Genomic DNA, 27,496 nt, shown 5'->3' with positions numbered 1-27,496 from the left:
TCCTAAAGCCCCTTCACTCCTATTTCACTGTCTACGTGTCCAGGGTCAAACACGCCATCAGTGGGGTGGGAAGTGGAACGCGCACCAGAGAGGGGCAGCCTCTTGCAAGTGTTAGAGGACGCCTGAGAACCATGCACTGAGGCAGGCCCCCCTGGAGGGCACCCTCCTGGTCCTAGCAGGGAGCTGAAAGGGGAGGTAGAGCTTCCTGCAGGAGAGAACATCTTGGATGGCCATTGGTCATTGGGGGTTGATGGTGCAGGCCAGCACAGCTGTGGGGGACCATGTGGGGCTCTGTGTGCAGCACGCAGCCCCAGCAGTGGCGGCTCATGTGCTTCTTGGGGGAACACCCCATGGGGAGCTCTCCAGGTCTGATGTTTAGGGCCTCTAACCAGGAAAGGGTCCTGGGAAGCCACAATCTCTCGGTCACCAGAGACCAGCCTTTCTAATGTGAATCCTTGAACTCCCTCCTTGAAACGGTTTCTGTCCTCTACTCAAACACTGACCACTTGGGATGAAAGGGCCTTGAACTTGAAATTGCATCCAATAAACACAACGTCCACCTCTTGCCAGGGTATGGTAACTCTTGAGTTGGAGTGGTTGCTGACTGTCCGCTGGGCATGTGGACAGGCTCCTCGCACTGCAGGAAGGAGGCACCCATGAGCTTCCTGCTCCACTCAGAGGGCATCCTCCACTTGTCTCAGCATCAGGACACCTGGGGGACCTGGGGAAGGGGAGCCTCTCGAGGGTTCACATCATGGAGTCCCCCAGGATATGAGACATTTCTCTGAGGCAGCCCTTCCAGAAGCTTCCATTCATTAAGCTGATTAACATTAAGACAATCAGCCTTTGAGGTTTCATTTTCCCTAAGTGGCCCATTTGAATACTTTTCTCTCATTTGCCTACACGTTCTCCCAACTTTTCCTTGCAGATCTCCAGTCCTTCCACGGTCTGGAGATTCATCCTGTTTTCCACTTTGAAGCTGCTGCATCCCGAGTGCCTGTTGATAACGTTCTCCCGTGAAAAGCTCCTTTCTCCTTCTGTAGAAGTAGGCAGAGCTGGCCACATCTTGCTTTGGTTTGAGCAGATTCCGTGTGGAAAGTCATGGTGGCTAGTCAATCTTTTCCTCAAGCTCCCTCTCCTTTGCAAAGCCTAGCATTTTCGTGCATTCAGTACGCAGAGCTACCCGGAGAAACGATGCTGACAAAAGGTGAGATGTTCCACAGGGGCTGGAGGAGGGGCCCGAGGGGAGAGGTCACCGTGAGTGCCTCCCTTTGGCAGTGAAGTGTCTTTTGATGGATGGCAGCGTGCCAAGCTCTCCAATAGGCTCGGCCAGGCAACGGCTGTCATCCAGTGGGTACACTGATTGGGTTTGACATCCGGTTACTGTCCCCAGAGCACCACAAAGAATGGCCAGTGTCTTCTGTGCTGCCGAAATTCTGCTATACCCCACAGGAGCAGGAGGGTGGGCTGACATGCCCCTTCCACGCACAGGGAGGGTGTCCTGGCCTCCGCGTGGAGCAGGCACCGCTCCCCAGTTTGCAGAGGGGACAGAGGAGACGGAGGCCGGGAGTAGAGGGCCTTGCCCACCGTGCCCAATGCAAGAAGAGTGGATGGAGCTGGGATCGTGGCCACCCAGGCAGCCACCTTTTTCCTCCCAGTTCCTAAAGGTGTTCTGTCCTCCCCGGCGGCTCTCCTCAGTCCGGTCTATCCTGTTCCCTGAATCTGCTCATGCTTCAAATCAGATTTTCTAGTCCTGACTGAAAGCGGAATACTGCCCAGGGCAAAACAGTAATTTCTGACCTGTCACTCTTGTGCGTTCCACAGGTGGTCACAGGGAGGTTATGAGCAAGGGGACAGGGGCAAAGCAGACGGAGGTGTGAGACTGGCAGGGTCCACCTTCTGCCCCCCAAAGGAGAGACTCCACATCTCCCTCAGTTGTATGTTCTTGGGGTCCCTTACTCCCAATCCAGCCCAGCCTAACAGGGCCTCCCTCCCTGGACCCTGAAGCCCTCTCCCCAACTCCCTGGAGGTTAAGCTAGAAAGCACCACCAGCCCCCACTGGTGAAACTTGCTTCCCAACAGCAAAGGCATGAAATCTCCAGATTTCAAAAACATGTTCTTCCAAACCCTTAAGCTTTTTCAATCTAGCGAAGAAAGCTTACCTTTCTGACCCAACCTGCAAAGAATTATTTGAAAATCTGAAATACCCGAGGAAGACTCTGCCTGCCTTTACATAAAGTTTTGGGGCAGAAGCCATCAAGGAGCTCAGAGCCTGCGAGAGTCATGTTCATGTCACCAGATGACACTTCTATCATCAGATCGCAGGTTCCATGGCTCAACGGGTCAGGCTCTATTTTATTACCCCCACGGTTGTTCCACTTTGATATGCTGACCAAAGAACAAGTCTCACCCTACCACTACCAGTGTGTGGAGAAAGCCACGCCCTCCACTACTTGTGTGTGGAGAAAGCCACGCCCTTCGCGGCCCCAAGTGCTTCTATGGCAGCACAGCCCTACGCTAAATTGAGAACACCAAGTATAAAAAGATTCCTCCTTCCACCAGCTTGGGGGCCAACCCCAGCCAGGTTCTTTCCCTAGAAGCCCCCAAGCCCACAACGTGAGGCAGATTCCAGCTGTGAAGAGATGTTCATTAGGACCACTTGCTCACCTCTGGTTTGGGTGAAACCAAACTGTTGCCTTATTTGAGCCGAGGTTGTTCCACCCTCACCCAACCTTCCATTCCCCAAAACAGGAGGCACTGATCAGTTTACTGCAGCACTTTTATTTCCTCACAATGACGCATTGCTGGGGCCTAATGTTCTCACATGACAGTAGAAAACCAAAATCTGTTGTCATCTCTTAGAGAATTGAGAATTGCGTACAAAAACCTTACATAAATTAAAAGAATAAATTTACAGGTGTGAATGCAAACTGTTTTCCAACTCAAGGTAAGTAACAACCCACGGTGTTCTGGCGGGAAAACTTCGGTAAGAAAGGAAAGCAAGTCCTAAGGCTCAGACCTTCCCAACCCCGTAAGACCGGCAAAACAGAAATGACAACTGGTTCAGGACTCCTGCCAGCCTCTAGAGAAATCCTGGAATAGGCAGCTCTAACACATTAATACCCTGCACAGATCGAGAGACTCCTGGTCTCCCAGATTCTCATCAAGCCATTGGATTTCTCTTCCATAAATGTGTTCTCACCTCAGCCACAAAGTGACGGAGCCGCGTGTTAACTAGGGGTTTAAATCAAAGATATGCACAGGATATTAAACATATACCAAGGGAAGAGTTAACTTGAATACAAGATCAAAATCAGCAACAAGTTCTACAATCCAGTGCTGATATCAAATACAAGCTTCTAGGACAAATTTCTTTTCAAAGGCTTATTCCAGTTTCATGAGGCTAGCATGAGGTGTATACATTTGCCAAGGCAAATTTATACTTCTGAATTAACTCATGCAGCAAATGCTACGCATCTGCTCGCAGTCCGTTTAGAAGCATTTGCGGTGGACAATGGAGGGGCCTGACTCGTCGTACTCCTGCTTGCTGATCCACATCTGCTGGAAGGTGGACAGCGAGGCCAGGATGGAGCCCCCGATCCACACCGAGTACTTGCGCTCGGGAGGAGCGATGATCTGGAAAAACAAGAACGTGGTTTTAGTCAGTGGCATTGTCTTCCCAGAAAGGCCGCCAAGCCCAAGCCCACAACCACCTCTGACTCACCTTGATCTTCATTGTGCTGGGGGCCAGAGCCGTGATCTCCTTCTGCATCCTGTCGGCGATGCCGGGATACATGGTGGTCCCACCAGACAGCACCGTGTTGGCATACAGGTCCTTCCGGATGTCGACATCACACTTCATGATAGAATTGAAGGTAGTCTCGTGGATGCCACAGGACTCCATACCTAAGAGACAAAGCTCACTCTCAGCGGTCACGTTCAAGGTGAAAGGCACCTCGGCTTTCAACAGCCTCAGACGGAGGTCATGCTGCCTGCCTGACACCTACCCAAGAAAGAGGGCTGGAAGAGCGCCTCTGGACACCGGAACCGCTCATTGCCGATGGTGATCACCTGACCATCAGGCAGCTCGTAGCTCTTCTCCAAGGAGGAGGAGGACGCGGCGGTGGCCATCTCCTGCTCGAAGTCCAGGGCAACGTAGCAGAGCTTCTCCTTGATGTCACGCACGATTTCCCGCTCAGCTGTGGTGGTGAAGCTGTAGCCACGCTCCGTGAGGATCTTCATGAGGTAGTCTGTCAGGTCCCGGCCAGCCAGGTCCAGACGCAGGATGGCGTGGGGGAGGGCGTACCCCTCGTAGATGGGCACCGTGTGGGTGACCCCATCCCCAGAGTCCATGACTATACCAGTGGTGCGGCCAGAAGCATACAGAGACAGCACAGCCTGGATGGCCACGTACATGGCCGGAGTGTTAAAAGTCTCGAACATGATCTGCAAGAGGCAACAGCTCCTTAGTCAATGGAAAGGACCCAGGACCACCCCATGCTCACACACCATGCCAGCATGCCACAAATGTGATGTGTGAAGAAAAGAAAAAGACGCAAGCAGAAACACAAATAAGAAACCTTGAGACTTCAGGGAGGAAATGCCAGAAGAACAGAACCCTGGAAATAGTGAAAGAAAACCTTGAATTTCAAAAATCAAAACTGAGCATGAAATGACTTGTGAAACAGATGGAACGGCCCAATCGACCCGGCCACGCTTACCTGGGTCATCTTCTCACGGTTGGCCTTGGGATTCAGGGGGGCCTCCGTCAGCAGCACGGGGTGCTCCTCGGGGGCCACACGCAGCTCGTTGTAGAAGGTGTGGTGCCAGATCTTCTCCATGTCGTCCCAATTGGTGACAATGCCGTGCTCAATGGGGTACTTGAGAGTCAGGATGCCACGCTTGCTCTGGGCCTCGTCGCCCACGTAGCTGTCCTTCTGCCCCATGCCCACCATGACGCCCTGGTGTCGGGGACGCCCAACGATGGACGGGAACACGGCCCGGGGAGCGTCATCCCCAGCAAAGCCCGCTTTGCACATGCCAGAGCCATTATCGATGACGAGCGCGGCGATTTCTTCTTCCATTGCGATCTACTCAAAAATGCAACCATCTCAGGCGCGCCCTGGAGCCCAGGAACAGCCCCTGCACAAATGCCCTCGCCGCGAGACGTTCCGCCTCCCCCCCCCCGACCAGCCACCCCGACAACAGAGTAACCGTCTGGAACCGAGACTGGCTTTTATGTAACGCCCCCAGCAGCGTTGTTCCGCGAAGACACGGCCGAGTGCTCTCAGTACTGCGGTCCGGTCGCGGCCCCGCCCTCGCCCTGCCCCCTCCGCCGGCAGCACCCCCACTGAGTCCTCCATGGACCCGCTGGGGCGCGTCCCACCTCACCCACTCCACCCCGCCCGGCTACCCTTTGTTCCCGGCGTCGGCGCGGCCGGGCCTCTGGGGCCAGGAGCGAAAAGCGGGCCTGCGAAGGGGCGCGGGGGCCCGGATACCGGGCCAGGCCACACAGGCCTGCTCACTTACCGGCGGAGGAGGCGGCCGTAGGACGCGGAAAAACGAGCAGACAAGCGACGAGAAGACAAGGAGCGCGAGCCGGCTGCGGCGAGTGAGATCGACCACGGCCTCCCCCGCCCGTATTTAAGCGGAGAGGGGCGCGCGCGCGGGCCGGCGGCGCGCGCGGCCCCAGAACATGTCCATATATGGCGATCTTTCCGAACGCCGGGCGCCCATTGGCCCGCCCGGCAGGGGCACGTGGGGCCCCGCGCCCGGTCCCGCCCCCCACCCGCCCCGCCCCCAACCGCCCCGCCCGCGCCGCCCCCGCGCGCCCGAGACCCTGCGAGCGAGACCACGCGCGGGCTGGCGCTGGCCGGAGCGGGGGCGGGGTGGGTGGGCGTCCCCGGGGATCGCAGGGCGGGGTGCAGAGGATGCCGCGGAGCTGACCCGCCGGCCCCGCCCCGGGACTGCTGGGCGCTGTTGGGGAGGGCCCGGCTGCACCCCGAAACTGCCTGGCCCGGGGCTGGGCGGCATTCGGAGCCGGTTGTGCGCCCGCGGCCGGCCCCGCAGGGGGGGGCTTTGCTCCCCGGGCGCCCCCTTCGAGCTTTCTCCCCGAGGCTCTGCAGGCCGCGAAGGCGGGTTCCCGGCGCCGGGCTGGGGGAGGGGTGGGTGGTGGTCCCCGCCGGCTGCCCATGCGGCATTGTGGGCCCCATGGTCCGGGGGAGTCCCGGGGAGCCGTGACCTCGCGCCTGTCACGATGGAAAGGAGCCGCCCGTTCCCTAGCGCAGCCATGACCGCGTAGTCCCCTCCGCCGGAGTTGGGGCGCTCGGGGGTCCCTGACGGTGCAGAAACGGGGTCCCTGGCGGTGCAGAGACTGGCCCCGTTATACCACACCCAATACATCCTGCCCCTCAAACCGCAAGCCCGATTGTCCCCAGGCGGGGGCTCCACTCCGGGTTTGGGACCACCCCCTCCCTGTCCGTTGGGGAGAGGGTGGAGCTTTGTTTCACTTTAGTCATCTTTGGGCATCGTAGGGAAACTGAGGCAGGGAAGAGTAGTTTTGACCGCTTGAACTGTCAACTCACCCCTAAACTTGAGAAGGGGAACTCTCTCTTCTGTTTATGACACTAGAAGTAAACCCAGTGGACCCCGGCAGCCCTGGGGCTGTGGTTTTCCCGGGTCCAGGGCGCGCCCTTTTCCCCAGGAGCCTGCTCTTGAAGACCTGTCATCTCTGGCAGGGTCCTGGTCACACCTGCTGCTTCCAGGGCTTTCGTTATGCCCGGAGGGAACCAGGTACTACGGTTTCCTTGGACTTACTTGTAAGCTTTCGGGATTGCTCAGCACAGAATTAAACATCAGAGGAGTCATGTGTAAGAGCACACTGGCCATGAGGGGTGACAGTGGTGCCGGACTGAGTGAGTCTGGGGACTCGTCCAAGGTCCGGGCGCGCTGGGCTCTACCCGGGCTGATGTCTGATGGGGGGCGAGGCCGGGCGCCCCAAGAGCCCTGAAAGGTCAGCTGGTGTCCACATCTACCTTGGGCTAGGCAGGTAAAGCAGCCGCCCAGCCCACCTGCGGACTGCAGTCACCCAGATGCCAAGGCCATGCCTATGGCCACCCATGCCACCAGGCCTAGCTGGGTCCCAGACTCCCCAGACTTTCCAAGGGTGTAGGGCAAGGCTACTGTCCATCAGGTGTGTGCTCCACCCATGGAAGAACTTGGGGCTGGGCCTCCGGAAAACCCACCCTTACAGGCGCTCCTGGGCACAACCACCGGCCTTCAACCCCCAGGTGGGGGCGTCAGTGTGCGAAGAAGACTGCAACATTTGGGGGTCCCAAGATGTCACACACGAGAAGTGGGAAGTATCCAGTATCCAAGGCGTCGCGTCCTGTGTCTGCCCACCCCGCATTCCACTCAGGCTCCCTCGACTGCGGGGGCCTCCCCTCCTCGGACTCCAGTTCCCTCTGGCACTCCTTTGTCTGGTGTGCCCGGGCTGCTTCGTGGGACAGATGGGGAGGGGGCAGAGGCCGTTGGAACCTCTGTCCCCGTTCCCCCTTCCTTCTTTCTCACCTTGCAGTCCGCAGGGCGCTGGGTGCACGGCCGAAGGGTTGTGGGGGGAAGTGGGGCGGGGCCTGGGAGCCCCGAGATTTCCGGGGCTTCCCCCTTCGGTAGGCCGCCAGCCCGCCACCAGCAGGGCCGGGCTGCGGGGGAGGGCAAGGGGCGCTCTCAGCCGGCCTGGCGCTGGCTGGGGTGGGGGAGCAGTTTCCAGTTCCGCGGCTGTGTCACCCGGCGCGGTGGGGCGGGGGTCAAGGTGAGGCCGCAGGTGTGCGGGTGCGGGGTGGTGGCGCGCGGCGCGGCCATATTTGGCCATTTCGGCGCCGGCGGAGCCCCGCCCATCGCCCGGGAAGCCGCAGCCTGGGCAGCCCCGTCCCCGCCCGCCGCCGGCCCTGAGTCACCGGCCGGGCGGGGGGCGGAAGTAATGGACTGGGGGCGCCGGGCGCGCTCCTAGCCTTATTTAGTCAAGGAGGCCGCGGATTGGCCGGCGGAACAAAGGGGCGGTGGCGGGGGGCGGGGAGGCCCCGGCGCCTTCGAGGAGGCGGGGCGGGGCGGGGAGGGCACCGGCAGCTTCTCCCACCCTCACCGCGGGCCTCCGCGGGCCTCCGCGGGTCCGGGAGACCTCGCTGCATCGCGTCACGCCCGGCCGCGAGAGTGCAGCGTGGGGGTGCGCGCGGGCCCAGAGGTCACGTGGCCCGGGCGGGGGGAAGCGGAGCTGGAGGCTTGGCGGTGGGGGGGCGGGCAGGGGGCGACGACCCTCCTGGGAAGCACCATCCGGAACCAGGAGTAAGTGGACGCCTTGGGTCCAGGGACCGGGCCCCAGATAGAGCGAGACCTCCAAGCCCCAAACAGGGGGTTGGGGAAAGCCGCATTCTGCGCTGAGATTTTTCTGTTTTGCAATCGGGCAGTGCGAGGCCTCGCCCAAGGTCATCTCAGGGCTGTGCTCGTGGAAGCGCACGGCTGCCCCCACCCCTCCTGAAGCTGGAGAGGCCCTGGAGCCCCTTGGGAGGGGACCACACGGATGTGGCAGCCCCTGGCTTGGGTCAGCAGGGAGGCCCTGGGAGGAGGGAGAGTCAGCAACTGCACTTCTGCCCAGAAGTGGGTGTGTCCTTCCCAGCTTGAGGATGCAGACTTGGGGCTCAGAGAAATGATGTGAGTTTTTTAGCCCAGTGCTGGTTTGGTGCATTTATTGTGACCTTGCTGCATCTCGTTTCATCTTCTATCCATTTAACGGCTGAGAAGACAGTGGTGCAGGGAGGTGGCATCACCTTGCAAGGAAGTCTGGCGTAGCTGAGACTTAGCCCCAGGCCTCCCCAGCCCTGGACACTGCCAGGCAACCCCAGCTCAGGGTCCTTCCCTTGTCCCTCCCTCTGACACCCACACCAGCCTGGCGTCTCCTTGCTCCAGCCTCCAGGGATGCTTCCCGGGATCCAGGTCACCTCTGCACCTGGTAGCCTCACCCCTAGCCCATCACCCCACCCCTGCCTTCTGCCTCTCTCCACCTCCCAACTAGCCAGTTACTTGCCAGGCAGACAGGGTAGGGAACTTGGTAACAAGTCCCCCTTCGGGCCTTTGCCTCTGCCAGGAATGTCTTTCCTTCCCCTCCCTCCAAATACAACATGGGATCCTGAGTTGGATCCTGGAACACAAAAGAAGACGGTAGTGGAAGAACTGGTGAAATCCGAATAAAGTCTGGAGTTTAATTAATTAAGTACCAAAGTCAATCTCTCAGTACAATTGTACCATGACTGTGTAAGATGTTAACATTAGGGGAAACCGGGTAGAGAGGCTGCAGAAATGCTAATACTGTCTTTGTGACATTTGTGTAAATCTAAAATTATCTCATAATAAAAACTTCATTTTAAAAATACCAAGGAGTACTTCCCTGGTGGTCCAGTGGTTAAGACTCCGCGCTTCCACTGCAGGGGGTGTGGATTCAATCCCTGGTCAGGGAAGTTCCACGTGCGGAGCGGTGCAGCCAAAAAAATAAAAAAAGCCAAGGAAAACCAAAGTTTCCCTATCCTCAGCTCACTGTCCTATTCTCTCAGGCTTGTGGATCAAATGCAAGATGAGTGTTCTGCCACCTAAAACCTTCTCCAGGTCACTGGGCTGGCTCCCACTGGGGCAGGGGCAGCCTGTGGAGTGGCTCTGTCTGCTTGGAACAAGGGTCCCCAGGCTGCCCTGGTAGGCAAGGTCAGCTTACTGCTGGCTTGGCCAGCCTGCCTCTGAGTTTCAGGTCAATGAACAGAGTCAGGGCCACACATTTCTGTCTCTGGTCTTAAGTGTCCAGTGGGGCTTGTTCTCCTGCCGGCACTTTACGGACAGTCATGGAGGGTCCATATATCCCAAGGCACCCTGGAGGCCAGGGCTCCAGCCCCACGTCCTGCGGAGCCACCCTGGCGGCCAGCTGCTCGGGCACTTAGGCATTGGTGAGTTGTCAGGTGCTCTGTGCTCAACCCTGCCATTTGTTCTGTGCCAGCATGCACTGGGCCAGGCCTCTTCGTGTGTCATCCAGTCCTCACTGCATAAGGCAGGGAAACTGAGGCTCGCAGTGTGCAGCCCCCACATGAAGTTGGGGTGTCAGGTACACAGAGACACCCAGGCCAAGGCTTCACTGCTCCGGCAGTGGAGGGCTCCAGGCATTTTGAAGACAGGCCCCACTGGAGTTTATTGGAGGTTCCCATCGCCCCACTGTGGTGCAGCAGGAACCAAGGAGGCCTCTGGAAGAACACTGGGTTGGGAGTCAGGACCTGAGTTCTGAGCCTCAACTTCTGTAAAGAAGATGGGCCAATGATGTGAGGGGTGTGTGGCCCACCAGAGGCTCTGAGGCTGGTACCCCTCCTGCACTGGATGATAGGTCTGGGGACAGGAGACCATTGGGTGGCCCAGTGAACTTTCCCCAAGCCGCACCACTGAGGTTTTCCAGACCTCTGGCCTCAATGTCCCCAGGCATTCAGTTTTCGATGATGATTAAGCTGTACTCACTCAGCGCCTCTGTGTGTCAGACCTGAGATTACCAGGAGCGGCGGCCTCCTTACTCTGCTTTCAAGGGCACACCCCCCAGGCCTCGTTCCACTGGGCCTTGGGGGACAGTGACAGCGCTGCCTACACCACTGAGCAGGCTGCTGGACCTGGTACAGTGGTCCAGAAATGGTCACAGTCTGCTCTTCATCTTTGCTGCACACACTGCCCACCTGTGTGGGCCCTGCCCCCAGAGGTCACCACTTTTCACCTCTGCATAGTTCTTACTCTCAGTGAGCTGTGTCCACAGATTGCAAAGGGGAACCAAGGATTAAACCCAGGAGGCCAGGCCTCCAGCTGCTTCATGACAGTTCCACCTCAGCATGTGGCTAAAGCCAGAAACCAGGGACTTCCCTGGCAGTCCAGTGGTTAAGGCTTCATACTCCCAATGCAGGGGGCATGGGTTTCATCCCTGGTCGGGGAACTAAGATCCCGCATGGCCCACGGTGTGCTCAAAAATAAAAAGTCAGAAACCAGGGTGCCCACCAGACCATGGCACGCTCTGCACATCCCTGGATGTGTCCAGTCCAGCTGTCAGCCTCCTGGTTCCCCACAATTAATATTACAAATCACATCACCCTGCTCCCCATGCCACCCACTGCCTCGATAGAACCTGAACCCCTTACTCTATTGCTGGAGGCTTTCATGGCAAGCTCTGCCTGATCCTCCACCCTTTCACCTACTATACCTCTCACTCACTGCCCTCCAGCCTAGGACCAGCACCTGCCCAGAAAGTTTTTCCCGTTGGCCACCTCCTCCCTGCAGGCCTCCAGGTCATCCCCTGGCCTTGGGGCAAGTCCCCACCTCCCACCTGAATGTTGGTTATTCAGTTTGTCCCTGCCCTCTGCCCCAGAGTGTAGGTTCTCTGGACACAAGGTGAAGCTGGTGTCCCCTGGTACCTATACAGGGGAAGGAAGCAGGAATGTAGGCAGAAGGAATGGAGAGAGTAGGGCTCCAGCCCTGAAAGAGGGAAGGGCCTTCCCTGAGAGTCAGAAGGGGGACAGGGGAGCTGCCGAGCTGTTCCCCCAACCCTGACTCCAATATTCAAAGAGAGGATATAGCTCTAGAGCTGAGAGGGAAGGGAGCAGAGGCCTGACTGCCCTCAGGGACCCTCTCCCAGCACCCAAGCTGGTAGGCTCACGGGGGTTGCAGGGGACAAGGGTGGGGCACCCCTCCTGCCCTTCCCGCTCTGGCACAGTGCTGCGGGGAGCTCGCCCGGCCAGCCAAACTCTCTTGAGCTGGACAAGGTCAGGGCTGCCGTGACAGGTGTCCCCACCCCTGGTAAGACACGGACAGGAGGCCGCTGCTCTGGGCGCTCTGTCCTCCCCGCCACTGCTCCAAAGGCTGCAGCTGGAGTGGGCAGAGTGGAGGGAGGTGAGGTCACGGCTTACGTCGAGTCCCGGCTCCGCACCGGCCACCCAGGCCTTCCCGGCGCTCTCCTTCCGGGTTTTGGACTTCCCAGAGAAGCGGCGCCCAGGGGGCGGGCCCTGCTGCTCTCAGCCCCGCCCGCTCCAGCCGGTTTGGGACGCATCGCCCTGGCGGGCTGGGGGCAGGGCTCCGGGTGCTCACACCCGCCCTGGGCCCAGGGCCGCGTGTCCTAATTTGGTCCTGGGGCAGTTCCCGGGCCACGAGTCGTAGCGTGCACCTTCCTGCGCCCCGGCCCGCCTCCACCTCTGGGAGCCTGACCCCAGCACCAGCTTTCTCTGAGCCCTTTGGTGTCAGCGCGGGAGTCCCGGGAGAGACTAGGTCCAGCGGGCGGCCGAGGGGGTGCGGAACAGGCTGCCACCGAAGCAGTGCCAACCAGGGCCGGAGGCCTGGGGCGCCCTGCCACCCGCGGCCATTCTGCACCCCCTCCGTTAGCTGGTTTCGGACCTGGGGTCAGAGCCCCCTCCCCTGCACCGCACAAGCCGCATCTCCTCTGCCCCGGCGGTTTGCGGGCAGGGCACGGCACCCGGGGCCCTGCGGACGGGGAAGATGGGCTCAGTGCGCACACTCAGGACGCGCCTCTCGCGGTCAGGCACGGGCTGGGTGCGGGGTCATCTCCCACGCGGAGAGAGCTCTGCGGCCTGGGCCAGGAGATGGCGCTCTGGCCGGCTGCGGCGGCCCCGAGCGCCCAGCTCTGAAGCAGGCTGCTGTCATTCCCACGTGGGCCGCCAGGTGGGTCCCGGTATCGCGGCTAAGCGGCCCGGGCCGGGAGAGGAGTCGGGGTCGCACCTGCCGACCCATCCCAACTACCCCGGCCCTCCCCAGAGCCCGGACGACCCCCGCAGCCATTGACTCGGGCTGGGGAGGATGCTGCCAGTGGCCCCTGAGTCACTGCCGCCCGAGGGTGACAGGGAGCGGCTTGGGAGTGGCCGGTGACCTCAGCCGGTGCTGACACAGGGTGACAAGGTGGGATTGGGGTCAGCCAGTACCCAGGGCAACGGAAGAGGGGAGGGCCAGGGCCTCCACTCAGCCAGGCAGGGCCAGCCCACCCCTATGTCCCTGTGCCTTCTGTTCAGGGAGCGGGCAGCACCCACAGAGGGACCCCAAAGCTAGGGCAGACCCTGGACCTGAGTGTGTCTGTTGAATACACAGCTGGTTCCCTGGGAGGGTTTAGATGCCAGCTGCCATGCTGTCTGCTCATTGGACACACTGTGTTATTTCAGCAGCTAGGCCACCTGGGCAGATGGCCATAGATAACCAATTCAGAGAGGAGAGGGAGGCTCAGAGAGGCTGAGGTTGGTTCCAGGTCACACAGCAGGATTGGAGGGGGTGGGACTGTGAGCCCCCTCCCCCAACTATACACACCCTGTTGGCTATGGGGAGGCAGAGGTTGGGGGACAAAGGGGTGTGAGTTCATTCCTCTTCTCCAGGGGCTGCCCAAGGGCTGTGAGCTGTGGGGCTAGGTCATTTGGGACTGGGCTAGCCCCAGGAAGGTGGGAGAGGGAGCCGGTAGGGATGCAGCCTCCGGGGGACCTGGATTGCCACACCAGGGCAGCAGAGAGACACGGAACACCCTGAAGATGGATGGGTGGGGGGCAGAGAGAGCCAGGTTGGGGTTAGGCCATTCCTGGGGAAGGACAGAGGATGCCCATGGGCTGGTGGCCAGAGCTGTACCTCTACCTCCCTGGGTGACAGGTGGGTCGGCCCTACCTGTACGTCTACCAGGGCCTGTGTGAGTGAATCGTCTCAGGGAGCCAGCCCCCAGGAGCAGCCCTGACCCACAGGAGCTGCAGCCAAGGTCAGCAGTGCTGAGCAGACTCACACACCCACTCCTGCTCCCAACATTCTCTTCCCCACTTTGCCCGGGCACAGACTGAGCATGGGGGGCGGGGTGGGGAGCCACCCAGCTGGGAAGGGACAGGCCTGGGGTCTGTAAGCAGGAGTTGAGTTTGCATATCTGCAGGTGCCTGTGTTTTACCTACCTGGGAACAAGGGAGGGAGTTTCGAGACGATAATGTTCCCTCAGATTTTTTTTTCTGTGTGGCCGCACCGCGCAACATGCAGGATCTTAGTTCCCTGACCAGGGAACAAACCTGTGACCCCTGCAGTGGAAACAATAAGTCTTAACCACAGGACCACCAGGGAAGTCCCATGTTCCCTCAGACTTTGAAGGCTTGACTCCCAACTCTTCCTACTGTTGCTCTTGGGAAATGGTTGTCATTTGAGTCCCGATCCAGCGTCCATGGTTTTTCGTGTTTCTGCACAAGCGTTTGGGCTTTTCCCTTTTTTCCAGTCGATCTGAGATTTCTGGGGTACCCGTGCTGAAGACCTCATTCTTGTCTTGGTCACTTCTAGGCCCTAGGCCCTCAATGTCCTTCAGTTCTTGGGAATTTTCTTGTGTTATTTTTTTCATAATTTCCCTCTTTCCTGTTTTATTTTTTTTCTGTTCTTTTGTTTGGGGATTTCTGTTAATTGGCTGGTCATATCTCCTAGTTGAATCCTTTAATTGTCTTATTTTTTCTTCTATCTATTTATCTTTTTTAACTTCCTGGAATATTTGACTTCTTCTGACCCTGCAGTGGGATTTTAAATTCTAATTATTATGGTTTTTAAAATTTTTTAGAGAACTTAATAAAAACTTAATAAATTTTTACCATTTGTGACACTTACCTTATCTTCTTTTTTTTTTTTTTTTTTTTTTTTTTTTGGCGGTACGCGGGCCTCTCACTGCTGTGGCCTCTCCCGCTGCGGAGCACAGGCTCCAGACGCGCAGTCTCAGCGGCCACGGCTCACGGGCCCAGCCGCTCCGCGCCATGCGGGATCCCCCCGGACCGGGGCGCAAACCCGCGTCCCCTGCATCAGCAGGCGGACTCCCAACCACTGCGCCACCAGGGAAGCCCCACCTTATCTTCTTTTTATCTTTCCCTTTTCCTATCTAAACCATTTGGGAGTCAGTCTCAGACGTCCTGCCCTTTACTCCTTAATATTTCAGTGTCTTTTTCCAAAGAACAGGGACATTGTCTTATATAACCACAGTATAGCAACCAAAATCAGGCAATTTCACATGAATATGGCACAGTTCATCTAATCTGAAATCTAAATTTCAGTGATGACAGTTGTCCCAATAATGTCCTACATAGCATTTTTCCCTGACCTAATCCAGGATCTGTATTGCATTTAGTTGTCCTAACCTATGACATACTTAATCCCCAGGGCCTCTCTCCTGTTCTCTGCACCGTTTATAGCATCACCTATAGGTGAGAAGATTTTTATTAGAAGCAGACCAGCACTAATGCCTCGAGCTAAGTGGCATGACACTGTCCCCATGGGAGCCATTTGACAAAGGAAGGTGACCACGTGCAGAGCCTGTTTGACTGTAGAAGGCAATGGACCATTTCTGTTTTGGCCCAGCAGTCAGAGATGGAGTTTATTCCCTTTTGGATCCCCAGCAAGATTTCTGGCACACTTAATAAGTGTGTAGGTACTTAATAAGTGTAGGTACAAGAGTAGGTACTTAATAAGTGCCTGTGATTATTTGACGTGGGGAGTCTGGTTCTTTCACGATGTGCTGAGCCTCTGCAGATAGATTTGGCGTTGTGCACGGGTGTCTGTGTGTGTGTGTCTGTGTGTCTGTGTGTGTGTGTGTCTGGGCATGTGTGTGAAGGCGCACATAGACAGGGGCTGGGCAGAGGCTGCCATGGTCACCTGCGGAGTTGTGAGCTCCTGATCGTCCATGCCAGGTGTTGACACATCTTGGGCACCTGCGTGTCTGCAAGCCCAGGTGGGCAGTAAATATGCACATTTTGATGAAGTTGCCCTGGTCCTCACTCAGCCCCATGCAGCCGGGGCTCACGCTCAGATATTGCAAGTGTTCCTCTCTTGTCCCAGGAATGTGCAAAGGTCCTGAGGTTTGGGTGCTGGAAGATGGCCCAGTGGTCATGGGACATCTGAGCTTGCTGAGGTGCCCTCAGTCCTGTCCTCGTGGTCCCTTCGGGAACTTTCGGCCTTGCTGGGTTCCAGAGGCCTCTGGTCTCTCCCTCCCCTCTCCTGCTGGATATAGCCCTCATCTCCCCCTCTCCCCGCCCCCTGACCTTATGGTTTTATAAGAGACAAAAGCCAGGAGACTGCACCAGCTTTGTACCCTGAAAGCTCTAAGTGGGGGCCTCCCCAGCCCAGCCAGCAGCTCTCTGCTTGAAGCGGGGCGGGGGGACCAGGCAGGAGAGGTTTGCAAGGAGCTGCTTTGCCAAGACTGTGTGTATCTGGGTGCGTGTGTGTGAAGACGAGGGTCTTGAGGGGGATATAGGGTGGGGGAAGGGAGGGGTCTTGAGAGATGGTGGTGGGTGTGGATTTTCACATGGAGCAAGCGGGAGGCACAGGCTGGGCATCCCCAGTGTTTGCACACACAGCGCAGTCTGAGATGTGCGAGCCCCCTCCCTTCTGCCCTGCTGAGGGGAACTGTCACCCTAAACCGCCTGCAGGCCTCCAGTAAACCAACCTAGGCCCCCGCCCGCCCATGTAAGTGGAACTGTGGGGCAGCGGAGAGCTCTGCCATGAAAAAATCATGAGGACACCAAGCTGTGGGCCTGTTTCCGGAACAATGCAGGGGGCTGGGCCCTGGGTGCCTGCCAAGCTGGACCCCAGGAGAAGGTGATGGGCCCAGGAGTGAAGAAATCAGGGCCTCAGGCTGTGCCCAGCAGCATCTGGACCAGCAGAGTGGCCCTCACCTCCTTGCGGGGCCAAGAAGTTCGGGGGCAGAGGGCCAAAGGGGTGGCGGAGGCCTGGCCATGGGAGGGGCAGAGTACCCGGGATGGCCTGGGAGAGGAATGCCAACTAGAGCAGCAGCTGGGCAGGGCCTGGGCTGAGGCGCAGGTTCTGGAAAGCGGGGTGGGGCACTGGGGATCTCCTCTGTGAGGAGTAATTCCCAGAGACTCACTGCCCTGCGGGATGGGTCTATCTGGCATTGCTCAATGCAGGGGGCCAAGACTTTAGTCTGGGAAAGGTGTGACTGTGGAGGTCCCTCAGCCGGTGGGGCTGTCCTGGCCTCCATCCTGGGCCATTTCCCAGTTTCCAGGCTCCAGGCCAGCTGAGGTGGGGAGGGCCCCTTCCCCCAGCCTGCACACACAGAGCACCTGTGCCAACTCACACCACCAGCATCAGTGTTGCCCGGGCACTGAGCCTGGTGCATGCGCTGGTCACCATGGCAGCAGGTAGTGTGCTGGCAGGAGCCCAGGCTGGGCTCTAGCATCTAGGGCTGGCTGTCTAGACATGCGGAGGTGGGTGTGCTTTCCCTGGTAGCGCCAGAGGGGCCTGGCTGGGTGGAGTGGGAGGTGGACCCTCCAAATGGCCAAGCCTGCCCATCCCCCAGCACCCCAGGAAAGGAACGGTTTCCTGAGAGCTCCAGGGTGGATGCCAGGGGCCTGGGGGGCTCTAAGGCCCTCTCTGCTCTTGGCCCTAGCTGGACACTAAGAGGGCAAGAGGCTGAGGATCGGCCCCAGCCTTTTCTGCTGGAGCCTCTGACAGCTGAGGCCACCCCTGCCCTCTGGGCCCAGCTGTGGCCATAAGGGGCCATCTGGCTGTGTCCATCTGCAGGTGGCCACTCCCTGAAGTAGGGAGCCAGAGGTGCTGCTCACCTTAGGAAAAGGTGCCCTCCTCAAGTCAAACATATTAAAGTTGGTGTGTCAGGTGGCCTGACGTCTGTGCCCAGGCCTGGTCCAGGTTGCAGATGCGAGCCCAGGGTGGTGTGGACACACTGGGTTTGTGCCCTCACCCCTGGGAAGGGACTGTGTCAGGTTCAGAAGTGAGCAGGGGCAGGTGAATGGGGGTCCCAGAGTGGCAGGGACTTTGGATGCCCCAGAGTGTAGGCTGGACAGGGCAGTGGTGGGCACGTTTGTGCCCCCAGTGGGCGGCTGTGTGGACAAGTTCTGGCAGGGGGATGGGGTTCTGTGAGAAGGGTGCTCCCTATCGCCTGAGGAGCCAGCCTGCCACAGGCTCTCATGAGGAGTGTACATCTGGGGTGTGAGGAGCGCCCCTTATGCTGTGCGCAGCCTGGTCGCCCTGCTGGGCAGATACGAGTGGGCTCTGAGGCTGGGATCCAGAGCAGCATCTCCAGACTGGGGCTGACCCAGCAGGTGGCCATGGCGCACTCTGCCCGGTTCCTGTCTGTGTGTACTTAAACACACGCACACACACACACACACACACACACACACGAGGGGCCCAGACTCCCATGCACCCCACTCCATCTATCAGCAGAGGCTCAGCCCATCACATAAGAATCCCACATCAAACATTCACAGGCACTTCTTAAGTACCTACTGTGTGCCAGAATCTTTCGGGGGATCCAGAAAGGAACCATGACCCTAGCAGGCAGCTGACGAGGGCCTGAGATCCTGAGGGGGAGGGAGGGAGGGGGGACCATCTGTGCAAACTACCTCCCTCCGAGGAAGCCTGGGCTGGAAGGCTCGCCTCTCAGAGTCCCCCTGGGGCCTGAAAGGCCAGCCCATGGCTCACACCCCTGGGTTAGTGCCAAGGAGCCCCACCCCACCCCCACCTGGGGCTGTGGGGCCCTAGAATTGAGAGGCCACAGGCCCTTCTTTCTGGCTCTGCTGCTGAGAAGCTGCCTGGAGCCAGGCCCACTTAGTGCCTGGCGGCTGGGCTTCCTCCCGTGGGGCACGTGATGCCCATGAGCGCCCTGCCAGCACCAGTCAGCGCTAATGAGGCCGTCATGCTAATCGGAACAGGCCAGCTCCTTTGCAGCCTGACTGGGAGTTGGGGGTGCAGAGGAGAGACCAGTGCCCATGCCTGGAGGTGGCCATAGGCACAGCTGCCCCTCAGCCCACCCCCCCACCCCCGTACACATGTGGCCTGAAGTGTGGACAGCATCATGGCTTGTACCTCCGAACCAGGACATTTCCCTGGGCAACCCAGTCCCATAGGAACTTGGGGGGATTTTTTGTGGGCATCATCTCTGGGGAGGGGGGTGCAACCCCAGACTGCATCTCCCTACCATGGGGTACCTGGCACGCAGCCTAGCCAGGCACCCAGTCGATGCCCTATAAACGTGTGGGTCGCAGAGGTGGACAGCAGTAGCCCTCAGGGAGAGCAAGACCAGCCCCCCGCTCAGCTGACCTGTGGCGTGCACTACGCTGTCATGGGGATTTGTGTGCAGGCCTACCTCCCTGAACCCCAATCTGAAACCCCAAGCAAGGAATCGGGGCTCCTGGTCTCCTCCTCAGTGTCTGCACGTGCCTGGGGAGGTCACTGTCCGGGACCTGGAAAATGGAGGAACGACTCCTGACCCATGTGCCCCTCTGCCCCACCCACTCCCTGGGGCCTATGCATGCCCGGCCCAAGGCCCCTTCATTCTGTTGGACCCCCATATGGCCTCGAAAGGGATGGAGGGGTGATGCCTAGAACATCAAGGGCAAGACTCTGGGGGCCGTGGCTGGAAGTGCCCTGTGGCTCCCAGTCCTGGTCCCCAGAGCAGGGAGGCCTGAGGGTCACACGCTGTGATGAGGAAGAGGACACCAAGGCTGGCCCGGGCCCAGGACAGGCAGCTCTGGTTTCACTACTTGGCTCCCGGCCCCTGAGGCAGGTGCAAGAGACAGACAGGCAGGGCAAAGCTGAGCAGGCCCGCTGCAGCTCCCGAAGACAGCCCCCCAGGCCTAGCGTTGGGGGCGCGGGGAGGTGCAATGGGGCGGCCCCAGAGGCTGGGCTGGGAGATGCCGGGTCAGAGGTAGCCAGCTCTGGCTTCTCCTAGCCTGCTGGCCTCGTCCCTCTGCTGGGAAAGCTTCACCCTATGTGATCCCCGGACCCAGCCCATAAAGACCCTGCAGTCAGGCCAGTCGCTCTGGCAATGTGAACGGCAGATCAGGGGTCTCCAAGGCCACCATCAAGGCTGGCTTCACCAGAGCTTGCCCGTAGAAGACAGAGCAACCTTACGGGCCCTGAGAGTTGCTCAGGGTACAGGGCTCAGGTCAGAGCCTGGCCCCGTGACGCCGAGTCTGACAGCCTGCCACCTCCTTGTGCTGCCTGGAATCATGTCTGCTCCACGTTCATGCTCCCATGTCACCCTCCCACTGTGCAACCTGCAAGGCGGGTGTAACTTTCCATCATACAGCTGCCACCTCAGCCCAAACCAAGGGCTCTTCTCCTGGGGCCCAACGCACCAGGCTCCCCGGCCAGTGTGCATTCGGCCAAGCGGCTGCCTCTCCACACCTGGTTCGGATCTGGGTGCCATGGGTGCCAGGATGGGGGTGGGGCGCCTGGCCCCACTCAACAGCCCTGCCTGCCATTTTCCCAGCCACAGGCCACCCTCGGGAAGCATCAGACTCAGGGCTGCAGGCTGTGACCCAGGGGCCACTGAGGGGGATGGCATGCGACTCAGCTGCGGCCGCCCAGGTTGGGGGCCTTGCCGCACTCCTGGCAGCAGGAATCAGAGAAGCGGTAACTGGATCTGGCGGCTGAGGGTGGAGGGCTGCGATCGGGTTGCGGCCACATGCAAGTTTTCCACCAGGCGGAAAGAGCTGGGCTGGGCTGGGGAGTCTGTGCAGTGGGAAAGAGCTGGGCTGGGCTGGGGAGTCTGTGCAGTGGGTCTGGGGGCCCGGAGGTGGGGGGCAAGGAGAGAGGCCAAGACGTGCAGTGGCCAGAGGCCGGGGCACAGAGCCCGCGTTGGGGCCCGGGCAGCTGCCAGCGAGGACAAGGAGGTGGTCGGCCCTGTGGCGGGTGGCGCTCTCCAGCCCTGCCGGCCCTGGGCTCTGGCCCCTGGGCAGTCCGGGAGTGGCTGAAATCCAAGCTGGGGTAACGAAAGTCTGCTGCTGTTCCTAAGCCGGCACAGCTCTGATCCGCCCTCCCACCCGCCCTCTGCTGCCCGCTGGCCATGTAAGAGCTGCCTGGGCCCGTGACCGCTGGCCAGAGGCAGCATCCGAGCGGGCAGCAGGTCCATGACGCCGGCTGGGCCTGGGGGCCACGGGCCGACCCCGTCGAGCCAGGCCTCTGGGGGACCTCGGGGGCCGTGAGCACACAGAGAGAGCTTCCCAGGCCCCTCTTGGGGACCTCAGCCAGGCCCAAAGATGCCCACCAATGGCCTACACCAGGTGCTGAAGATCCAGTTCGGCCTCGTCAATGATACTGACCGTTACCTGACGGCTGAGAGCTTCGGCTTCAAGGTCAACGCCTCAGCACCCAGCCTCAAGAGGAAGCAGATGTGGTTGCTGGAGCCAGACCCGGGCCAGGGCACAGCTGTGCTGTTTCGCAGCAGCCATCTGGGCCGTTACCTGTCAGCCGAGGAGGACGGGCGCGTGGCCTGCGAAGCGGAGCGGCCGGGCCCCGACTGCCGCTTCCTGGTCCTGCCGCAGCCTGATGGGCGCTGGGCGCTGCAGTCGGAGCCGCACGGCCGCTTCTTCGGCGGCACTGAGGACCAGCTGTCCTGCTTCGCCACAGCCATCACCCCGGCTGAGCTGTGGACCGTGCACCTGGCCATCCACCCGCAGGCCCACCTGCTGAGTGTGAGCCGGCGGCGCTACGCGCACCTGTGCCCGCAGGAGGACGAGATCGCGGCGGACAGCAACACACCGTGGGGCGTGGACGCGCTCGTCACGCTCATCTTCCAGAACCGGCAGTACTGCCTCAAGTCCTGCGACAGCCGCTACCTGCGCAGCGATGGCCGCCTTGTCTGGGAGCCTGAGGCTCACACCCGCTACACACTCGAGTTCAAGGCGGGCAAGCTGGCCTTCAAGGACTGTGACGGCCGCTACCTGGCGCCCGTGGGACCCACAGGCACGCTCAGGGCTGGCCGCAACACACGGCCCGGCAAGGATGAGCTCTTCGACCTGGAGGAGAGTCACCCGCAGGTGGTGCTGGTGGCCGCCAACCACCGCTACGTGTCCGTGCGGCAAGGTAATGAGGCTGCGGGGCCGGCCATGCTCTCAGCGTGGGGCTCGTGCAGCGAGTGGCACTGCGGCTGATGGGTGGGGACATGTGTGTGGCATCACACAGCGTAGGTGGGTGGGCTGTGGGCCACGTATGGGGTCCCTGCTGAGCCTTGGGCCCGCTGGACAGCTACTGGATGCAAGATGGGCAGCGCTCATCTGGAGGTGGTTGAGGCCCAGGCCAGCTGCTATGAGGGGTAGGAGGGCAGGCCCCGCCCACACTGGGCTGGCCCCCTGCCCGCCCCTCCCCTTCCCTTCTATCACCCCACTTCTGAACTTTAAAGGGTTTGGAAGGCGACCAAGGGCAGGGCAAGGAGAGACAGCAAGAGTGGAGTGGGGAGGTCTTGGGGTTCCTCCAGTCCAGCGGGATGTAAGCAGCCCCTCCAGGGCCTGGACTCCTTGGTGGGGAGACACTGTCTCTACCCAACAGGTGTGGCGTGGCTCCCCCCAAGTCCTGGATCATCGGTCACCTGCTTCATGTGACCGGTGGGCCCTTCCACATGTGATCACATGCCTGTGGGGTGAACGTGGGCAGTTCCTACTTCCCCTCGAAGAAGGTGAGGTCCCAGAGTGGCCCCAAGCTGCTTGGGCTCCTGGCTCTGTGCACCCAGGAGTGGCTGGGCATACCCTGAGCCGGCTCACTGCCACCACCTGGTCCAGAAGGGAGAGACCCGGCCCTGAGCACCTGGAGGGGTGGACCAGCTGTGGCTCTAGGGGCCCCAGCCTGTAGTCCAGGTCTTCAAGGCTAGCGCAGAGCAGGGACCGGCATTCAGCAAACACCCCCAAGCACTTGCGGCATGTGGTCGGGTCCTGGGGCGTGAGGGAAGACAGACAGCCCTGGTCCTTCCCATGTCAGGTCCTACTGTCTGGCCACACTGCTTTCTGACCTGGGCCAAGGCCCATATGCTTGGTTTGTCATTAAAGGGTGGGCAGCAGTGTGAAAAAGCTTTCTCTGTGAGTCAAAGGAGATGCTGGATACAAAGTATTTGTCCCTGTTCAGCTTGTGAATCTTGTGGTGGTGGTAGTGGGGATGGCGCTGAAGCTGGAGGTGATGGTGGTGGTGATGGTAAGACAGGCTGTGGTAATAGAGACGGTGCTAGTGATTCTGCTAGTGATGGTGGTGGTGCTGGTAGTGATGGAGATGGTGATGATGGTGGTGATGATGATGGTGGTGGTGAGGGATGGTAGCTGTACAAACCATTTTTCATTCTCTGGACTACCCTGCATCTGACCCCATCCCTTTAATGGGGGATGTCCCCCACAAAGGACCAGATTTGCCTCCCACTATAGAGACCAGAGGTACCGCACATTCGCCTCCCTGCTTTGCTTACAATAAGCCTGAGGGCATAGGACCTGGCCCCGAGCTATTCAGATGTTGACTTGGCTACCAGTGATTCGAGCAAGTGGAGTGTGGCATCTCAGTGCTGCGGGAGGAGGGGAGCGGTGCCACTAGATTCCAAGGTAGCTGGAGTGGCGGCATCTGTGGAGTGGTGGTTTCTCGGTCCCTGTCATTCTACTGGTCAGGCAGCCCCCAAACCCGTCTCCTTCCCCCTGGAGTGTTTGTGAGCACCCTGGCTTCTCCTGCCAATATTTTTCTTTTGCAGCCTCTATCAGCCAGGCTCTGTTTCTGCTGTGCCCGCTGCCGGCCCTCACTGATGTGGCATTGCTGTGGGGCCGCCCAGCAGGCAGTGTTCGTTGCTGCAAGTAACAATGGCCGCAAATTGGCTTAAGCCACAAGGACACTGATTATCTCACCTAAACGGAAGTCTGCAGGCACGGGGGTGGTGGGATCCCCGGCAGGCACCACTGCCAGCTCAGTGGCATCACCAAAGTCCTCCACTCTTTCCTCTTCGAGGAACCTCTCTCCCAGGACAGCTCTGACCTCACGCTGGTGCCCTTGTGGTCACAAGACGGCTGCTGCTGTTCCAGGCTCACATCCAGACAGGACAAAGTCCAAAGGAAAGAGGGGCACTGGCTCTTCTGAGTCTTCGCAGGAGTAAGGAAAGTTCTCCTGTAAATGCTCTCAGACACCCCTTCTTGCTCAGACACCCACCACTTGACCAATCCCCCCTGGAACGGTGGGGTCCACACTCTTTGCGGGCAACCAGGACTCCGTGGAGCCTCTCCTGCCTCGAGGTCGGGGCCGCAGGAGCAGCCGGCTGTGTGAGATGGCGCCCCTAGGCTGCATCCTGTCTGGAACGGGTGTGTGTGGGGCAATGCTGGGGACACCAATGGCTTGGCCTCAGAGATGGGGGTGGAGGTGCAGCCTCGCTCCCCACTTAGCCCCTGTGGGGATGGCTCCCTCACCTCCTCAGGTCTGCTTCAGTGAGGCTGTCCCTGGCCAAAACCCACAGCATTCATGGGCACTGGCTGTACCACCATTCTTGTTGTCCGCCGCCCCCCATGGACCAGTGCTAGAAGGGCAAGGGCCGCTGTCTGTTTTGTTACTGATCGCGGGCCCAGGGGCAGCTGGCGCTCACTTTGTTCAGTATTGCTGATGGGACGGTGGGATTGGCAGTGAGAATGCTGGGTCACCTTCTTTGGCTCTGAGCAATGATCTGTGTAAGAAGGGTGACAGACCCCAGCCTGGGGGGCTGTGGAGGGCACAGCCATGAAGGGTGACAGGTCCTGGCCTCTGCAGTCTGGGCTCTACCTGCTGTGGGTAGGGCAGGACAGGATGTGGCCCTGACCCTCAGGCTCTGATGGGGGTCTGCCACACTCCCTCCTGCTCCCCTAGCTGGAGCCACTGGAGCCCAGCCTCAGGGGACCTCTGTGATCTGCCATATCTCGTGGCCAGTTGTGATGGAACAGGGATGTGGTTTAAGGGAAGGTACTGGGGAGGCTCCACGGCCTGCCTGCTGCCCCCACCCTGGTCATGGATGACCCCTTCGTCTCCCTCCCAGGAACCCCAGGCAGAGCCCCAAGTAGACTTGCCCTCCCTCAGGGTTCTTGGGAGACCACGCACATGTGAGTGAGGGGCTGGGGAGGTGACAGGGGTCCAATCCCTGCTCAGCGCCCAGGAGCAAACCCCAGGCCCCTGCTGTGTCCTGAGCCACGGCTGGGGAAGGACAGGACCCCAGTGTCCATCCAGTGGCTTAGGGGAGAGTTATAAATAGAGGCTGGTGTAAGTCCTGGGTCGAGAGAGCAGGAGCAAGCAGATTACCTGACGATTAGCAGAGGCAGGGGATTTGCCAGCACGGAAGGGCCTGGTTCCTGGGGCTGCAGTGGGAGCTGGGCAAGTACCTTTAGGGAGCAGTGTGTATTGGTCCATGACGCACCCACTTGGCCCTGGGGCAGAGCTCCAAATCTTCTAGAGTCCAGAGGGTTCTAGATGAGACCCCCGCTGACTTCAGGGTTGCCCCAAGAGCATGCCTCCCCATCCCTCTGCTCCCCACCCCACCCAGGGTGAGGCGTGAGGGGCTTCCCATCTCCTCCCTCCAGGGATCAATGTCTCAGCCAACCAAGATGAAGAACTGGATCATGAAACTTTCCTGATGCAAATTGACCGGGAGACAAGGAAGTGCACCTTCTATTCCAGCACTGGGGGCTACTGGACCCTGGTCACCCACGGGGGGATCCAGGCCACAGCCACACAAGTGTGAGTGCACCATCCCCACCTCTGTGACCACCTTCACCTCCACCTCCACCATCACCATCACCACCTCCACCATCATCACCTCCACCATCACCATCTCTGCCATCACCATCACCACCACCCCCTCCACCATCACCATCATCACCTCCACCATCACCACCACCTCCACCATCACCATCATCACCTCCACCATCACCATCATCACCTCCACCATCATCTCTATTACCACTACCACCTGCATCACCACCTCCACCTCAACCACGGGGACCACACAGCAGCCCAGCCAGGGAAGAATGCCCACGGGGGTGAGGGACAGCTCTTAATGGTGGTGGGGGTATCAGTGGAAGGCAAGTGCCCGTCCCTCCCCCTGAGGGAGTGGTATTGGACTTGAGGGGGATGGGGAGGCCTGACCCTAAGCCCCCACGTCCTGCTCCTCTGAGGGGACCTTGACCTGCCCCTTCCAGTTCTGAGAACACCATGTTTGAGATGGAGTGGCGGGGTCGGCGGGTGGCCCTCAAGGCCAGCAATGGGCGCTATGTGTGCATGAAGAAGAATGGGCAGCTGGCGGCCATCAGCGATTTTGTGGGTGAGCACTCCCCTCATTCCCTGGGGAGACTGGGGTGGGGGCCCTCTGCCTGGGGACAGGGCCAGCTCGGAGACCCTGTCTCCACGAGGGCTGGCCCCGCTCCCTCCCCGTGAAGCTGCTGCTGTCCATGACAGTAGTCATACTTGCTAGTCCAGATCATTGTTCCTGACGTGGGGGAGCAGATCCAGAGCACCCTGATCACTGCTGCACATCTGGGGAACCGGGGGCTCAACGGCCGCAGGCCCCTGGCTAAGGCCACATAAGGCAATGGCAGTGGCAGATCGAGGCACACAAGCTGGGCAGTGAGTCCGGGCCTGGAGCTCTTCTAGGGGAGCTCCGTTAAGGCCCCTCAACCCCTTTCTCGCCATCAGGTGAGGACGAGGAGTTTATCCTCAAGCTCATCAACCGGCCCATCCTCGTGCTGCGGGGCCTGGACGGCTTCGTCTGCCACCGCCGAGGCTCCAACCAGCTGGACACCAACCGCTCCGTCTACGACGTGTTCCACCTGAGCTTCAGCGACGGCGCCTACCAGATCCGAGGTGCGGGCGTGCGGGATGGGGGCGGGGGGAGCGCGAGGAGCTGGGGCCCTGAGAGAGTGGGGGGCGCCGAGGGGGATAGGGGGAGCGCGGGGCCGGGAGCGTGCCGCCCGCCGACCCCCGCTCCCCTTATCCCCCAGGCCGCGGCGGCGGATTCTGGCACACCGGCAGCCACGGCAGCGTGTGCAGCGACGGCGAGCGCGCCGAGGACTTCCTGTTTGAGTTCCGTGAGCGCGGCCGCCTGGCCATCCGCGCCCGCAGCGGAAAGTACCTGCGCGGCGGCGCCTCGGGGCTGCTGCGCGCGGACGCAGACGCACCGGCCGGGTTTGCGCTCTGGGAGTACTGAGTGCCGTCCTCCTGTCCCCCATTAAACCGTGTCTGTGACCAGCGGCTCGCGGGTCAGTGGCGCCGCTCGGGGTGGGGAAGGGTGTGCGCGGAGGGTCTGCAGGCTCGCTGGTCTCAGAGTGCTGCACAGGAGCAGTCCCTGGCCCCTCCGCCCTGGGGCTCCTGCGATGGCCGCTGGACAACTACCCCCTACCCCCCAATCCCTCATGCCCAGAAAATCCAAGGTTGGGGCTTGTCCAGGGGGGTCCAGCCGATTGAACGTCCCACAACCCCACCCTGGACAACCAGTCCCGGGCCTCCTCTTGTCCGCCCCCTGCCCCCGGGATTGTGTCTCCTTGGCGCACGTCCCTCCCTAAGCCCGGGAGAGGGGACCCCCACTCTACCCAGCAGGACCGGGGTGGGGTGGGGGAGCTGGAAGGAGCCTGGTCCTAGGCCCCAGCAAGTCAGGTAGGTCAGAGGGTCTTTGGAGTCTCCACAGCGCACATCACTGCTCCCTTCCCCAAAG

At 60.1% G+C, this 27,496-nt stretch overlaps 2 protein-coding genes across 2 annotated transcripts; one reads left to right on the top strand and one right to left on the bottom strand.

The window, feature by feature from the left end:
- Positions 1-2,761: 2,761 nt before the first annotated feature.
- On the bottom strand, positions 2,762-5,688 carry ACTG1 (actin gamma 1). Its single transcript, XM_033846732.2, has 5 exons — positions 5,530-5,688; positions 4,722-5,090; positions 4,008-4,446; positions 3,725-3,906; positions 2,762-3,636 (listed from the first exon to the last, which is right to left on the bottom strand). The coding sequence occupies exons 2-5, from the start codon at positions 5,082-5,084 to the stop codon at positions 3,493-3,495; spliced, it is 1,128 nt and encodes a 375-aa protein (XP_033702623.1). The 5' UTR covers positions 5,085-5,090; positions 5,530-5,688; the 3' UTR covers positions 2,762-3,492.
- Positions 5,689-19,250: 13,562 nt separating this feature from the next.
- Positions 19,251-27,026, top strand: FSCN2 (fascin actin-bundling protein 2, retinal). The gene is given in 6 exon segments (XM_033848067.2): positions 19,251-21,897; positions 25,371-25,527; positions 25,989-26,110; positions 26,170-26,187; positions 26,431-26,649; positions 26,787-27,026. Coding segments are annotated over 6 exon segments (1,548 nt in total). The 5' UTR covers positions 19,251-21,071; the 3' UTR covers positions 26,993-27,026.
- Positions 27,027-27,496: the final 470 nt, after the last annotated feature.

The sequence above is a fragment of the Tursiops truncatus genome, chromosome 20 (assembly GCF_011762595.2).
Source record: "Tursiops truncatus isolate mTurTru1 chromosome 20, mTurTru1.mat.Y, whole genome shotgun sequence".
In the NCBI taxonomy this organism is placed as follows: domain Eukaryota; kingdom Metazoa; phylum Chordata; class Mammalia; order Artiodactyla; family Delphinidae; genus Tursiops; species Tursiops truncatus.
The sequence above is the reverse complement of the archived record's forward strand: the minus strand, read 5'-3'. Positions and strand labels throughout refer to the sequence as shown.

Coding starts and splice junctions, on each gene's coding strand:
- ACTG1 (XM_033846732.2), bottom strand. CDS start 5,084: ATGGAAGAAGAAATCGCCGCGCTCGTCATCGATAATGGCTCTGGCATG. Junction 4,447..4,721: donor ACCGTGAGAAGATGACCCAG/GTAAGCGTGGCC, acceptor TGCCTCTTGCAG/ATCATGTTCGAGACTTTTAA. Junction 3,637..3,724: donor CCAGCACAATGAAGATCAAG/GTGAGTCAGAGG, acceptor TTGTTTTTCCAG/ATCATCGCTCCTCCCGAGCG.